Source organism: Corvus kubaryi, unplaced genomic scaffold (genome assembly GCF_017639235.1).
Source record: "Corvus kubaryi isolate FWS band 111438036 unplaced genomic scaffold, C.kubaryi_AGA036_p1.0 37284, whole genome shotgun sequence".
Lineage (NCBI taxonomy): Eukaryota > Metazoa > Chordata > Aves > Passeriformes > Corvidae > Corvus > Corvus kubaryi.
Window position 1 is genome coordinate 3,601,373 of NW_024581088.1, and position 17,629 is coordinate 3,619,001.

General features: G+C 42.4%; 1 protein-coding gene across 6 annotated transcripts in view; it reads right to left on the bottom strand.

Annotated features, from left to right (window-relative positions):
- SPNS2 (sphingolipid transporter 2) overlaps nucleotides 1-17,629 on the bottom strand; it is a 135,236-nt gene that overhangs the window by 54,938 nt on the left and 62,669 nt on the right. For all 6 annotated transcript variants that reach the window (XR_006015671.1, XR_006015668.1, XR_006015669.1 and 3 more), the window contains exon 3: nucleotides 17,472-17,608. Coding sequence is in view for 2 of the 6 variants with exons in the window: in XM_042025939.1 (XP_041881873.1) it covers nucleotides 17,472-17,608 (137 nt within the window). In the remaining 4 variants the exon portion in view is untranslated. The remainder of the gene's footprint in view (nucleotides 1-17,471; nucleotides 17,609-17,629) is intronic.

Below are 17,629 nucleotides of genomic sequence, written 5' to 3' on the forward strand. Positions count from 1 at the left end.
TCAGTCACTCAAAACTTATGTTTTAGTTATTTCTGAAGAGGGACAGCTGGGGAGATCCCCATGACAAAAAATGGTCCCATCCATGATGGGCCTTGTCTTTTTGTTTTTCATATAAGAAGAAAACCAGAAACAACAAAACAACTCTAAAATTCTTATGCTGCTGCTCATTTGGACCACAGGCATTCCACGAACCACTCAGAAATTGGTCCCAAAACCACTCCATATGTAATACAGACAACTGCTATTTTTTGTGTACATTTATACACATGCACCCATAGGAACATCCCTTTTCCTCTCCAAGTGTATGTGGACATGACAACCTGCACAAACACATGGCAAAGTCAGATATTCCGCATGCTGAGGAAACTCTCTTCTCCTCCACAGCTGTAGCAGGACACCTCTGCCATTTCCTCTGCACTGGATTTTCGCCCCACTGCTTTTCCATTTATGTCCTACCTCAAGGTTCTCAGGAATTTAATGAGACAAAAAGGGCTGACACCAGTTCAATACTCTCTGTGCTCAAAAGCAGAACAGGCAGCTCAGACTTTAACTGAATTTCACTGTTCCCTAAGTAGAAATTGATATATATTGAAGAAGCTGGTTCCTTTCTATATGACTTGGGAACTCTTCTGTAATTTGTTCGTCTGTGCAAGTAGGTCTCTGGCAGGCAAACTGAAAATAACTGAGTCAGCTTTCAGGACCTGACCTAATTCCTTCCCCATAGGTTAAGCCCAGCAACCTCAACATTTATCACCTCAATAGTGTTTTTCTAAAATGAAATGCTTGAACCTGAAGTTTTTTTGAAACAAGGCACTATTAGAGCAAGCAATTAATTTGTCTTTAATTTTGGAAAGCAGTCATATCAGAGACTGTCTGCACCTCCATGAGACCTGCCAACACTTCCTGGTTTGGAGAGATGAAATGGCTTTTTTGGAATGAATGCATGGCATCAATCCCCCTTCTTGCCCGTGTGTCAGCCCAAAGTGCAGCTCCATGGCTGTGCCGAGATTCTGCTGCCACAGCCATGGAGCAGCACTGCACCAAGGCACCTGCCTGGATGTGACACTGGAAAGGGACACCTGAACCACACAATGTCACTGCTATGAGCCCTGGGAGCAATTCAGGATGCAAAAAGGCTTCCAGTCCCTTTCTCCAGCTTGTGTGGCTGGTGAGACACAAGCCAGGGAAGATTCCGTTCACAATAAACCATCAACATATGGAAAGAATGGTGGCTGCAGAGACCCAGAACTGCCACAGCCTTCCTGGGAATTTCCCTTCAAGAGATGACATCACCAGAAATTAATGCATGGAGAAAGCACTCATTCCTATGAATGTGAGGTACAAAAGGTCAATGGACCTGCTCTCTTCTTCCCACCTCCTAAATGTATACAAGGAAAAACACTCTCTAGCCATAAAGCAAAAGAAACCACATTCCTCAAAATAGAAGTGAGTTTCAGAAGGGATACAAGTCCTTATGCCTTGGGGATGTGCCAATAAGGAATAGAAAACTCTACCTACCAACTTCTACATTTCTTAAACTATCAGCAAGCCACAGACAACAACAGTGACAGATCATGGGGTCCAAGGGACCTGGTCTCCTTACTGTCACCAGTGTTACCAAACACCAGAAGCTATGGATGTGACACAATCCTTCCAGAATTTACATCTGAAAAAAAGCTTTTGTGGTTGGAGTTAAATATTTATAGTACAGAACCATTGAATTGTTTAGGTTGGAAAAGACCTCTAAGAACATCAGGTCCAACAGATAAAATGTATGATGTGGTTTCTATTCACACCTTCATACTGACTTTACTCTCAATCTCCTGCACACATAAATGTTTGATGGTCTAGGACACATGACTGGCTTTAATCATGTTTGGTGAAACCTCCTAATTATACATTTATCCTAGTTGTATAGACCATTCAGGGAGTAATATGTGTCTTAAGAGGTCTAATTACAGCTTGAAGTTCTTTCTCTTTTTTTAATTAGTTAACAAAAGGAGTAAAGCCACAGGTCTTTAAAAGATTATCTGCCAGTGGTAAACCTATAATCTGCCAAATATGTGTACAACTCTGAACCACCAGATTTACTGTCTAAAGAATCATATGATCCTTAAGCTTTGGTTATTAAGTATTTGCATTTGAATGTGGAATAGCTTGTAAAGGTCTCAAAAGAAGCTGAACACACGCTGCTTTCAGATGAGGGACACATGGACTGAGGAGATCCCACAGACAGAGTCACTCCAGAGTCACAAATTCCTGTATGTGCACAGCACCAATGCAAACCATGTTTAGAACTGCTGTTGCTGGTTTAAAAGAAGGACCTTTTATAGCACCTGCAACTGTACCCTTCCCTGTGTGAGGATGTTGAGTTAAACTCCTGTGGATATTGCATTTAGCTGCTGTAAAAGAGCACTCAGTACCATTAAATTCCTCTTTGAGCTGAGTTTTGCCATATTTTCCTTCTTTTCTTATATAAACATGATGCAAAAATCAAGAATATAGTAGAATCAGGGTTTTCATCCTTTAAAAGAAGATGTGCGTGAAGTCATTCCTACCATGGGCAGCTGGGATTGCCACACAGAGACTAAAATGTGGTGAAATGACAATAAACTGAGGAGAAAGCATTGGGATTGACTAAATTTCCCTGAGTTACACTCCTGGATTTCTCCAGCTGGCTAAACCTTGCACTAGGCAGCCAGGGTAGCACAGCAGTCACAAGTGAAGTTGGATAAATGTGAGATACCGCAGGAGCCAGCTGAACAAAGTAAACCCCATAGGGCTCAAACACTGATTCAAGGGCTGCACAACAGTGGCTCCCTTTGACAGCTACACTCACATGCAAGAATTTGCCCTCCTTGAGCAGACCCTGCATCTTATGGCCAGGCAAACACCACTTCCTCCTCCACTCCAGTAAGTTTTCCCAGCACTTTGCAAGATTTAAATGGTTAATGATGACACACCACACCTTTTGCCAGAAGATGCACCATTAACCATGAGGTAAGCCAAACCAGGAACCTGCTCTGAGTATCGGGGTGGTGACGAAGAGCATTGACTCCTGCACACTCACAGTGCAAATTCCAGCTCATTAGCTGAGAGTCACTGAAGAGTTGAGCACTGGAATGACATTACATATTTGTTTAAACACTAAATGCTCCAGTTCTCTCAGCCCTCCCAGGAATGAGGGGTCACCTTGAAGAATCTGAAAGTTTCAAGTCAAACAAGGACATTGACATAGCATGAGAGACAAGCTGACATTAAACAATGATGTTGATGTTTCAAATTCCATTCTGTGCCTGGATGGATGACAAAGGCCATAGCAGAGCAGATAAGTCTAAATACATCTTCCAACTTTGTGCACCCCTAAAGATTTATGAATTTTGCATATATATAACCAAGGCACCTGGCTTCCATTGGTGGATACGAGTCCTGGGCCCAAATACTTGATGGGAATTCTATGTCAAATCTAGACACAAAACTCAAAGTCACATACCTCACCTTTTCAAACATCAATGGTTCTAACTCTTTTCTAATAAAAGCAGAATAAATATTTCAAAGAGCCACGGAGGGGCTACATAGTACTGGTGAATTGTTCCATGCTGATCCTGAAGAACATGTCTTCCTGTCAAGTCCAGCCCAGACTTTTAAGTAACTGAATATTTATTCCAAATTTTGGCCATTTGGTGCCTCACCATCGGGGAGATCTTTGAGCAGGAACAAAGGAAGATGAATATCTTTATTGACAAGTAATCTTATCTAATCCCTCACGGGTATTGCCAGCCAAGAGACCAAAATACAAACCAACATGGGGGAAAAACTGTGCACTCAGATGTTTTGTTGATCAGTACTTTTCCCCCATGCTCAGAGGTTGGCTAAGCACTGGTTTCAGGATTTCCTACAACCAAAGGAGTGGGTTATGCTCAGTCTCTGAGTGGTACAAAGGGACCAGCAGGACACATGCTTGGGTGGAGACTGGTTGGAGACAGACTGATGGGTCATCAGCTCTGAGTCAGTGCTGAGTGTTATCAGTGTTTATCTGTTTGCTGTAGAGATAGAGGTGCACTTAGAAGTTCATGCTAGAGTTACCTGTCAGATAAATATAACTATGAACCACCCTTCTCACCTCGACCAAGAGTTCTCCCCTTATCAGCCCTGAGTCCCCCAGACAGGGCAGCCCTGGGCAGACCCACTGCAGCTGCTGCTTCTTCTGCCATTTGTCCCACTTCAGGGAAGTGATTTGGTTTAGATTGCTCCTTCCCTCATTGCGTGCTGTCACTCACCCATACCTACTTCTCACTCCCCATCCTACAATCACAAATACTTTGTCAGTCACTACTGCACACAACATTTCCCAGAACTTCCATCACCACTGGATTCTATTAAAGTTCTACAGTTTCCTCCCTTCAAATTGAACTCTTGATGCTAAGTCCATCTTCCATCAACATTTTCAAACTGCTCTTCTCCTTTGCAAGCACTCCCAGAATAAGAGAATAGCTGAGACTGGAAGGAGTTTTGGAGATAGTCTGGTCCGTGTCCCCTGGTCACAGGAGGATCAACTACAACAGGTTGTTCATGATAATGTCCAATTGAGTTTGAGTACCTCCAAAGATGGAGGAGCCACAACCACGCTGGACAACCTGTTGCAGTGTTGGACCAACCTCAAAGTAGAATTGTTTCTTATGTTTAAGTGGAATTTCCAGTATTTTAGTTTGTGCCCCTTGCCTCATCTTTTCACTGGGGACCTTTGAGAAGAGTCTGGCTCCATCTTTACACCTCCTATCAGGTATCAATATCCACCAAAGCAGTACTATGGGCTCTATGGGGACAGAAGCAGTTCTAGAGTGAGGATGCCACTTTGGCAAAGGTAAGCTATTTAAATTCAGTTAAATCCATATGGCAGACACCATCTCACATTTGCTGTGTCTCTGCTGCATTCACACTAGCCAGGTTTTTCTTCACTCCTTTTCCCTTAAGCCTGCTTGGCATAGAAAGTATGCAAGTTTAAATATTTGTGTCTGGCAAAGGATGCTTCTTTCACCCAAAGATCCTCCCATCAGCTCTGACAAGCAGGTCACTAAAATTCAAGTGCAAATGCCCCAGGCCTTCCTTCAAGTGTTCACAGATTTTATTCACACATTCACGTTAGTTTTATTCATATGTACTTATTCTACATATGCTGGCTGGAAGTTATAACCGTGTTGCAGATGAAACTGCTACATCATACCAAGATTTAACAACAAGCTACTGAGTTACTGAAACCTTAGTACATTTGATTAATCGTTTGCTCAAGGGTCAACACTGAAACCCTTTGCATTTAGGATGGACTTATACAACAGCTTCTAAAGCAGATCTGATTCCTCTACAGCATCCATTTACACTTTGTCAAACACTTCCAAACTTCAGCTCATTTGGATGCATTAAGTGTTCCACTGATTGTCAGCTCTAAACACCTCACCTTTGAACAATTCCCTTTTGGGAAAATTCAGCTGGTACTCAGAGCCCTGCAAGGAGAAAAGAGACTACAGCAAGCAGAAACAGACCAAAATACATATTTAAATATAGAAATTAGCAAGGGAGATGAAGCAAAGTCCACTCACCTTTCCTTTGATTGTCTCTAGTATTTGTTAATGGCTATAGTTTTCCCAGGCAACCTGTTCAGGCACACTTAATTGAATGTGGAAAGTTTTATTTGGGAATGCACTTAAGATTCTGGCTGATTAAAGCATCCTTATTTTATGAGATTTATATTATTACTTAGTAAAAAATAACAAATAAAGACTGTAAGAGACTCCTTTTTCACTCATCATACCCTTCAATCAGCAACTAAAGTGTTTAACAACTGCATACCTACAGAGAGGCTCTAAAGTGAAGCACCTAATTAAGTGCTCTGGAGATAAAAAACAAACCCAAACCACCCTGGAAGCAGCAAGACTCCCACAGCACTTCTTCCAGAGAGCTGCTTTGTGCTTCACAGGGACAAAAATCTGTGGCAAGGTTTTCTGAGCTATTTGCAAATGTTGAACGTGAAATTCCCTTTCAACACTAAAATTGCAGTGTCTGAAATCCAGGTTCCCATCACTCTCCTCCCTCCAAAGCTGTGGCAGTCCTGAGGGAATCCTCTGTTGCTTTTCAGTCATTTTTGGGCAGCACAAAAAAAAAGAGCAAACCCCATTCCCATTCTCCATCCCATTAGGTAGTGTAATTACAAGACACTGGGTGATGAAGCAGCACCACCAGGTCCTGACAATAAACTGAGTTACGACAAAGCAGCATTTTGGCTCCCTAACTGAAGGGCTTTTCGTTTGATTGACCTGCCCAAAGTAAAAATATTACATGACATGCAAATGGTGGGATTTACATTCTCCTCAGTTTAGTTTCTTGGTCATTGATACTGGATTAATGGCAGGGATCTGGGATGCAATTGGGAGGAAGGTATCAGGTTGCTCACTCACCAAACCCCATCCGGCAGATGCATCGTTGCTGTAAAACAGACCTTAAAGAAAAAGACTGATGTTCAAATAAATCACAGGGATCATGAAGAGCCCCATGTTCCCAGTGCCTGGTAGAACACAGAGTTAAAACACTTCTTTTCATCCTTGGCTCTGATGTAAGGCCCACAGGAGTCCATGGCCCTTCACATGGCTGAAATAGTGGTCATTCATCCCTGTTACAAAACCATTGCACCAGAATGTATCTTCCAAAATGGTTTCCCTGAGAACCTTGATAGCTCTGGGTTGGAAGCAAATGGTTGCTTTTTGTTCCAGATCTGTCAGGTGGGACACACTTACCAGCACTTGCCTCAAATATTTCTGGCATTAGGCACTATCACGGCTTCCTTCCTGAGACGTGCAAACACTGCCATAATCACTAAAATAGGCATTGGGAGAAACACAATGTATTTTTGCAACTGTGGAAACACTGCAAGGTTCTTGACACACACAGGTTCCCAAATGCAGCTGGAATATGGAGTGGCATTCACTGAACCAAAGCATATTCACAGGTAGTAACAGGCTACTGTGTCCCAGCCACAGCTGAGCCACAAGCAAAGCCTAAATCCAAGCAACAAACAGATGACAGATTTTTCAGAATGAACATGTCCAGGCATTGATATCTAGCACTAACAGCATCTCCACCTCCAGTGATGCCTACAGAAACATGTGAGATCCAACCCCTTTAACATGATGACCCGTCTTGGCTTACACTCTTTGGCTTGGACCAATTCTTAAGCAAAAATTTACTCAAATCCATCAGACAGGTTGGATTGGAGGTTCTTGGAGAGCACAACCCCATGTCCCTATCCCTGAAACCATTGCAGAAACTGTGATTTCTCAGGACCCTTTGAAAAAAGCATCAGCCAACTGACTGAGACAACCAGGTGTGAACACTTACATCTCACTAGATGCATTTTCCAGCGTAGAATAAGTTTTGAGAGACCATGAAGGACACATTTTAATGGAATCCCTCAAGGTTTAAAGGAAATTAGCACAAAGTTCCAGTTCCTGCAGCTTTCCCCATACTGTTGGTTCTGCTGATTCTTGGCCTACTTTGCTTTGCATATGCTAAAAAAGTCAAGTACACCAGCAGGTCAGCTCTTGCAGGCAACTTTGCTGAAGAACCATTTAAATCATTCCAAACTCTGATTTTTTATTTGTTCCTGCTTTCTGTTTTCACGCTTCCCTGGCTTGCTGACTCAATCAAGATCCAGAAGCCTCCGAGAACTGTGCGGAAAGCTGACCTTGCAGTGTGTTTGGCCCACATCTGAGAGATGTCTCACTTTTAGCATCAGATTTCCAGAGAGAAACTGGGCATCTACCAATTCCTTCCACTTAGGAGTTGCTTCTTATTCATGATCTTCCTTGAACAGTTGTCATGTTCCTTTTTGAAGTGTTATTAATTGACAAGGTTTTGTTGTGCTGTAGCTTAATTTCATTCTCTAAATTCAGCCTATTTGACAAAATGACAGCCTATTAAACCACACTAAACACATTTGGATGTTTTGTGACTATCTTCTCATGAGACTTCGTCAATCATGTTTTCAGACTTGATGATCAGCACCACTCCCAGGGATTTCCAGCTCAAAATCTATTACATAGGGTTGAGATTAGTACTCTAATTCAACTTATCTGAATTGCAAATGCAGTGTTTTGTGTAGCCTGGGAACTTTATGCATTTAAAAGAAATGTCAACACTTCAAAAGACTAATTTAGCACCTGGTACTGTAAGACATTTCCCATCTTCCCACTATTTGCACATGACTTAGAACATAATGGTCCTTTTCCTAGCCTTTATGCACAACCCAGGAGGCCACAGACAGTTTGGCCATTGAGGAAGCACTTACACTTCCCAAGGAGTGACTGATGCTTTTGGATCAGCAGGCAACCAGGAGCTCAGCCAAAGAAAAGCTCAAATCCATACTTTTGCATCTGAACAGAAGCTAGAGCCTGAATAACACATTCTCTCTCTCCTGCATTCTGTTTTTCAGAACAATATGCACAACCTTCAAGAACCACCCTGCTAATAGAAAGTTTAGATTTGTTTCCAGGCCTCCTAATGAGCCTAAACCTGGGATGAAGGGATTATTTTCTCTGTGAGGCATCATTAACCAAACTCTCTTAAAGCATCCTGCCTCCTCCCAAGGCATAAGCTTCAAGAACATCCATAAGCTGCCTCACTTATATGCTAAACACATGTCAGTTTACAGCCTTCAAAAACGGTAACATTGCTCCAGACCCATATCTGAACACCCCAGTAGATCATGAAGGCACATGTTCTACACCACCACCTTGGCACCCTCTCTGTACCCTCAATACACAGCTAGTTGGGAAGCTTATTCCCAAATTAACAGGACCACCCAGGCACTATGGCAGTGACTTGCTTTGTCTTCTGAACTCGTTTGACCAAGCCAGACATCCCCCTATGGAAGCCCAGCATGCATCCATGGACCCCACATCAGGAATGACTTGTGTTCCTCAGGCCACAACACTACTGCAAGGATCCTGTTAGGCTGATAGGAAATTTTACAATTCCTTTATATTTAAACATTTGCTTGGAAACTTACATGCAGCACTACTACTTTTTTTCTTTATTTTTTTCACACCAACTGATTATATCCCAGTCTATTTAAGGAGCATTTTCCCTTTCTTCCATTCCTTCGATGTTTTGAACAAGGCTGATCTTAAGATACTGTAATAATTATTTATAAAACATAATGCTAAAGCATTATAGAGACTTCCACTTCCACAGAATTGAAGAAATAAGATATCTTTTGTGTTCCATCAGCATGCCCTGCGGTTAGGCCTATGCTGCAGCATGACAAGCAGAATATACATTTTAACAGACAACACAAGAAGAAGGAATGTTTCCAAGACACACACAGCCTGGAAATAAAACAAACATGCCTTCTTCCCTCTGCCTCCTCAGCAAGTAACTGAGGTAACTTGCTGAGGCCCAGGTGAGATTTCCTGCTCAGGTACAACAAAAGCACGACAGGCGGGATGTAACAGCAGGCTTCCACACCATCCATTAACTGACACAGCAGATCAACTTTCCTACTCTTTAACCTAGAGACTATCAATTCAGCTTTCTGCAAAAAAAATGGGACAAACTTGTAAAGGTCTTTGACCTGCAAAAATCTTTCATGCACCATGCTGTTGTCTCTAAGCATTTCCATGATCCAATGAAACAGCACCAAATATGTGTTGATGTAGGATCTGACTTAATTCCCACAAAGACACACAGAAGCTTCCCACAGACTTCCAAAGAAGGAGCTGAATCAGAACCACAATCACAGACCCTGTGATAATGGTTTCAACATCTTCCAGTAACCCAGATAACAAACAGCTCTCAGAAACAGGACAGGCAATTAGAGGGGGCCCCCGCTGAGACCCCGTGCAAATTAGCCTTGAGCTTTGAGCCTGTTTCTTGATGCTCACCCAGCACAAACGTCTGTCCACCTGCTCTAGAAAGTGCCTGAGCTCTGAGAGGCAGGTCTGGCATTTCAGTGCAAGGCACTGCCCTCATTCCACTGCACTGGAATCGCAGCCTCTGCAGCAGTACACAGGAGTGAGCTGCAGGTGAATTCTGACAATCAGCAATGGAAACATCTCTTCTATCAACATCCACAACGTTTGATTTGGGTTTGCGTGATTTCAGACCAATAAATGACCTAAAAGAAGTGGCAGAGGGCAGGAGGCACATTTATGGACACGTAGCTGCACATAGCTGGGGTGACTTGAGAAATTTGAATAGGACATGCTAGACTGACTCCACCTGGGGAAGGTGGGACGTGGGGGGTGCATCTTGTTTGCTCTCAGGTCCCAGAAGGGAGAGCAAAACCATTCCTGTTCCAGACACTCTGCAGATGGGAAATGCAATGTGTGGTAGAGATATTCCTTATGATAGTTATTTGAAGTTCATTTTTCTCATCACAGGAATAAGCCTTCTGAGTAAGCTTTGGAACTGTGCTGTGTCTCTCTCCTGGCAGCCATCACCAGCTGTGTTTTCAATAACTCTTCCCAAATGCTTCACAGATACACGGACACAGATACTGGATGGAAAAAAACCAACACGGAGCAGAAAATACAATAGCTCAATTTCTGATAACACCTTCAAAAAGCTGCCTCCTCTCATAGATTGGCTTTTTTGGGTCTGATGCTCTGAGAACACCTTAATCTGGTTTTCATTTATAGTTTCCCTTGGAAGAGCGACAGGTACAAAGGGACAAGGTACGAATATAAAACAACCGGGAGACAAACATGACTAATTCTGCACTCTACAACTATTTCATTTATATAGATCTTTTCCCAACACTTCTGTCTTAGGTTAGCAAAATCTGAGGGAACAATGAAGACCCAAGATTCAAGAGTTCAAATTGTTGCACTTGTCTGTCCAAGAGATGTTCTTGCAGCAAACCAGTTTCCCACACAGTATTTGGAATCAGCTGTGAGAAAGATGATAGCAGACTTGACAGATGCCCAGAATAGTTTAAGACCAGCTCAGTCAGTGCTCCATTATTAAAGGAATAAACAATAGTGTACCTTTTCCTACAGTACACCTCATATAATCCATATGAAAAGATGCAAGATAGTAAAACTTACAAGAGCACTGGGAACAGCACTTGGAAGGAACAGCAGGTGCCTTCTTGCTGGTGAGGGGGCAAAGAAACGGTGCCTTTCCATTTCTGCATGGTGGTGATGCTGGGTTAATGGCTGGACTTCACCATCTCATAGGTCTTTTCCAGCCTTAACAATTCTATAACTCTAAAAGGGGCTGTAGGAATTATCTCTCTTTAAACTACCTCCTTTCAGACATACAGGGGAGGGACAGTGAGGCAGAATCAGTCCATAAAGAATTGCACTCTGCAGTGTAAAGCAGAGATAAGAGCCCTTATCCTTTCCCTCTCTACTGGGACTTCTGAGCCACCTACGCCCAGCACAGCACCTCCTTCCCCTGGCACTCACTGACCCACAGCTCCACTGTGGGGAGGAGGGAGCTCTGATAGCTGGAAGGAGATGCACAGATTACTGCATCTCACTTTAGAGAGCAGAGGCAGAGCAGGAGGAGGCTGCAGGTACCTTGTGGTGCAGGGGGGCATTAGGGCGACACAAAGGGCTGGAACTGCAGCTCAGAGTGATTTGGGAGCTGACACTACCCCCAGAGAGAGCACCAGCACTCATCTGACCTCCTTCTGATAAGAGAGTTCACAGTAGGCAATATTTTTCCTGAGCAGTCTAGCAAAGGGCAAGTGTGCAGAAATCCAAATGTCAACAGCACGTGCTCATCTGCAGGGCTCCTGTGCCACATCAAAGCTGGCAAAACACAGCAGAGCCAACCAAGAGCTTTGGCCACAAACCTCTTTCGTTAGTTCCAGCACCACTTCTGTGACAGCCACAGGGCCTGCCAGGAGCTGCCTGTGAGGGAGGGGACTGAATGCACATGCAGCTGACTTCCCAAAGTTGCTGGGAGAATCCCTTTTGCCTTTTTTCTACAAGAGAGTTCTGCTCAAAAATAATAGGCCGGAATAGTAGGATATAAACATTCCAGTAATTCATGGTGACTTCAAAGACAGCACTCAGTCTCCTCCTTACATACAAAACGATGGCTTGGGGATTTTGGTTTTGTTTGTTTCTGTTTTTCAAGCTGTGGATTTATCCTGCACAGTGGAACCACAGGCACAGGAGCTGTATGTTTTATATTACAACTTCTGGCAGAGCGCTTAAAGCTTTTTTTTCTCCTGTAGTGAATCATCACGTGTAGGGGGTGGTTGGATTATGCTTATGTTTTTTAAAATCAACCCAGCTAACCATTTGTTCCATACTGCACACAATTTGTTGCTTCTGTTTTAGAAACTCCTTGAAAGACAAGCTTTGGAAATAAAAATACATCTGGCAAGTCTGAAAGACAGGACTTGAGCAAGCACTCCAGACTAAATGGAACTCCACCATGGACAATTTGCCTCCTCTTCCAGAGATAAATCAAAAGAAAAGGAAAAGAAAATAACACTAGGGGAAACACCTATCCAGAGGTAAATTGCAGTGGGAGCAAAAAGGTTTTATTGTGTCAGCTATATCAAAATCTGAACAGAAATATTTACCAAGAACTGGAAAATTCAAAAGCACATTCCTGGTTTACCTTGTTAATTCTTTGCTTTTCCATTTCCCAGCTTTCTAGCATGTGCAGCTCTGGTGTCTCCCAGCCAACCTACGTTACCACAGCCTGCTCTGGCTGGTTATTATGTACTCTTGGTCTCCCAGCCTAGTGGAGCAAAGCCTTTGCTCATTTGTAAAGCAGCACCCCTTTTACACAGAAATATGCTTTATTCAAGGTATTTACATGGACATAGAAGTATTTTAGAAGACTAGAGAACAGTCTGCAAATTTCCACCTCCAAGCTCTTTCTTGCTCTAAGATAGTGGCATCTGCCCACAAGGCAGAGGGGTCCTGATGTCCCAGAGGGTTGTGCCAAGAGGGGCAGGAAGTCCAGCACCAAACCCCAGGGTTCATCTAAGACAATCTGCTGCCCAAAAAAGCCAGCTGAGAGCATTTATTATGACTAATAGATGTGGACATCCAAGCAGCCAGAAACAAACTCTCAGCACGTGGCAGGATCACTCCTGATAACCAGGTTGCTTCATATTAAGCTGTTCAGAAAGAGAGAAATGGTGCAATTGGGATTACAGACCCTTTCCAATGACATCTTGGAATATAAACCACCTGAAGGTGATCAGCCACCACATGCAATCAGGCACTGTGCTCATCAAAATGCTACCTAGGGAAATAAACCGGTTACTTATTCAACCAGAGTTTATATCGATACAGAGGAAGAAAAACATGTATTTAGCTTTTTGTGTGGATGGAAACACATCCTGGTAAAGAAACTACGTGAAGAGTGTGTACTTGGTTCATTTCTTTGGGATATGACTCCATTCCACACAGAAACCTACTGATTTTTTGTTGATTTATTACAGTTCATGAACCAACAACCAGTGTTTTCCCCAAATGCTTGGCAAAAGCCAAAAAAAACACAAGAAAGAGTTTTGCAGGTGAAAGTGCCAAAAGTTGTGCTGGTAGGTGCAGAACTGATTTAAAGTCAGGCTTAAAGGGAGCAAATCTCTAAGCAGGTGTTTGTACTGAGAAAATACAAATTAAGACACATCCATTCTTTATTGAAGTTTCTACAAATGGAGTTGATCTAGAGATATGTCTAAGTATGTACCAACTTTACCTAATTTTATATTATTGAACAAGTTTGTCAATGATTTGTTAACAGAACTTTTGTTTTAGGAAGTGCTAAACAGTGTTATAGAGCAGAAATGTGCAAGTACCAAAGCAGAGGAGGCCTCATGTCTTATCTTTCTGTAGAGAAATTCTGCAGTAACATAAATTATCAAGCCATGTTAAAAAGTGAGTTTATCAATATTATCTCAGTCTTACTACTTCAGGTGACTTTCTTTAGTTAAATTTATCATTAGCTATTTTTATCCATGGAAATAGGTGTATTTATGGAATCACTCTGTGATACAGTATTTATTTGGTTTCTTACTTTGATTTGCTTCAAAATTAATTTAAGATCTCATGAACAGTAATCAAACTTTTAAGCATCAGTTGTCCTGTTTCTATTTTGCTATGTGTGGAATTAATGCATTGCTGTTTTCTATCACCCCCTATATACACTGGAACTACCCCCAAATTTTGGTCTGATTCCCTTTTTCATTGTGAGAGCCTATTATCTAGCTATTTAGTAGCTACCAGCAGATAAGAGATTAATTCTTCATTTATTTGACAGTCATTATCCCATGTTAAGAACCCAGAGATACTTGATAATAAATAACTAATGATATTAGAAAATGGCAGAGCTCTCTAGCAACTGTCTGCATGGCACATATATCCAATTCCTGATTTATCTGCAGATTTTCAGTCACGCTTTTTAACTCAAGCAGAACAAAATAGCATTTAGACAGTATCTCAGATGAGCTGTTTACTGTGCTCCAATCCTTTTGTGCTGGTTTTGGCTGGGACAGAGTTAATTTTCTTCCCAGTAGCTGGTATGGGACTGTGTTTTAGATTTGTGCTGAGAACAGTGTTGATAACACAGGGATGTTTTCATTGCTGCTGAGCAAGTGCTTACACACAGTCAAGGTCTTTTCTGCTCCTCACCCCCCAGTGAAGGGTTGGGAGACACAAGGAATTGGAGAGACACAGCTGACTCCAGCTGGCCCCAGGGATATCCCAGACCACAGGGCATCATGCTCAGCAGATGAAGTTGTGGGAAGACAGTAGGACAAATAAGAATTAACATGTCCCTTTCTGTAAATTTGTTTGCACAATAATCTAGTCATTGACTCAAACAACAGCAGTTTTCATGGCTTCCTTTAGGTGTTCAAATTTTAGCCAGGAAACAACACACTGCCAAAGACCTTTACAAACTGGTGCCTTCACCAGCTCCGTAGCTGCTTTTGGCCTTTGTTAAGCTGTCTCTTTCCATTTGCACTCCAAATTTGAGCTGTGTGGCTGTGCATTCTATTTAATTGCACAGTGACAGGATGCATTTTGACACTGTCAAAATTTGAAGAAAGGCAATCCCTGAAGACAGTCTGGTATTCCTCTTGAATGGCTACTGTTTCTCACCTAAGTCAGGGTTTTTCGTGCTGCCACATAAAGGAGTTCTCTAATGGGCTCAGCCTGTGTCCACTTGCCCCTTCCAGCCCTGTGTTCTCATGTCAACTGGGATGTGAGCACTTCTCTACTCACAGTAGTGTTACTACTGCTTTTATTTGTGCCACCAAAGAGGTTTTTTTTGATATTTCAGCTCCCTGCCCTCCTTCCTAACAAGCACATGTACTGTCTTAAAAGGAAAAAATAATGTAGAGAGAAAAGGCAACATTTTACTCCTCAAATGAATCCTAGACAACGAAGATCAGGAAAAATGCCTACATGAAAAAAAGCTGCATCAGCTCTTCTCTGAACCTTTTAGCATGTCAGGAATTCACCTTGTTCAATGTGGTGTGTCTTCCCAATTAGAGATCAGGCCTCCAACACAGACACCAAAGTCAGAGGGATAACATGGGAAGCTGGATTATTCTTAGGACCTTGCTCAGCTGCTGTAGCCACTGGGTATAAAACATCCTTACAGCAGCTGCAACATTTTCCATCACCTCCTGGAGCCAGTAACAGGAGCTGGGCATGAGAACTCTGGATTAATAGCTAAGTCTTCTGGTGGAGTTGAGGATCACAGGAAAATCAGGACAGGGGATTTTTCTAAGTAATAGGATGGTTTTTGTCAAGATGGTCTTTGGGGTCCAGAGTTAATACTGATGCAAATCCAGGATGACTTAACACAGGCCTGGATATTTTGATCTTGTCTGTCTTATGAATTCCAAAACATTGGGTTTGGATTCCAAACATAATTCAGCTTTATAAACATTATTTTCCCTATCTTTGGCTAACAATAGGCTACTGCCACTCTGACTCCCTGTGCACAAATAACCATATATATAAATCCCTGAACTACTTCAGCTAATAAACCCCAAATCCTTAAACTGAAATTCAACTCTGAAAACATCAGTCCAGTTCCAGTGCTCCCCTACTTCCAGATGTGGGACCCAGGCCACTGCAGGGAGATCAGTGAGAACCTAAGCATGAATATATGTCTATAACACAAGAAGTGTTTATAAGAAGGCCACTGGTTCTCTCTAAAATGCTTCTCTCTTTGGGCTCTGATCACAGCTGCTTTTGCAGAATGTTATGAGAAACATTTAAAGAAAAAAATTAAAGAGAAAACCAAAAAAACCCCTTTTTTATTTTAGATGAGAGACATTCTTTCTCTGGAAAAGGTGCTTCCTGGCCAAGGGTAAACCACAACAATTTACTGAGTTAAAAGCTTCCACATTTGGCCATACGCTTTTTGCTCTAGACATGCAGCAACGACCAATCCTGGTAAAAGCCAGACTGACATGAGTGTCACTGCCTCCTTTAGGTGGAAACTTTTTTTTTAGAAACTGAAGAGCATGTGGGTGGGCAGGAGAGAGCAGGGTGGAGAGGTTTAGTCCCTGGTTGTCATTTTTTAGGTGTGACCACAATGCTGCAATCTCTGGAGTGCAGCTGGACAGAAAGGATGAGGAATGCCCCTGCCTCCCTTGGGGAAATCAGTCTGATGATGCCAGGAGCTGTGATTTGTCTCTCCAGGAATGTTGCCACCTGCAGCAATTAAATCTCCACTGTAATATGATTTAAACAAGAGGATATTTCCCCCCAGAAACTGCCAGATCATTGTTTCCTCCAAATGCCTCTGACAGACAAGAAAATTAATGCAGCAAGGAGTCCTGAGAACGGGGTATTGCAGCTGTCCTGGGAGCAGGAGAGGGATGCAGAGCTTGGCAAAATTAAGTGAGCCTGACAACTCCATCACCAGTTCCCAAGACAAATCCATTGACAAGTGTTAAAGGAGCTGAAACTGTGTCTGATCTCCATGTTATCATCCACTTTCTCTGCCCTGGTGGACAGAAACCAAAGGGCAACTGTAAAACCACTGCTGGATGCATTTTGTTATTCCACATACCATGAGCAGGCTTCCCAACAGACTCCAATGGCTTTAGTTACATACCAGAAGACAAGAGAACCACTGTGTAGCCACGGACTCCTTTTCCCAAGACTTTTGTAAAGCCTTTTAAAGCTTCTTTAGGATCTCCCTCAAAACAAAGCCCTTATGTCAACAGAAACTCTTGCTTAGATAAGCTTCATCTGTTATTTTTTATGAATATGCACCATCAAAGGGTGACAGCTTCCACAGTTAAGCAAACACAGTTACACAGAGCACACTTCTCCCACAAAAGGTCAGATAATACAACATACTAAATGTTAAATACACATGAGAGGGATACGTTCCCCTTGAGCACATTGGGATGGAGAGCTATTTAGGAATATATTGTCCATCTTTTCAGGACACCTTGCAAAGTATCTTTGCAAAGATCTTACCTGTTCAGTGATGAAGGAGCTTGAAAAAGTGACAGCTGACCAAAAGAAGATCCCACAGCTGAGAATGACCTTTCTGTTGAAGCGGTCACCAAGGTAACCAAAGATGGGCGCCGCGACCATGAAACTACAGATAAAAACTGCAAAGGAGAGAAAAAGGA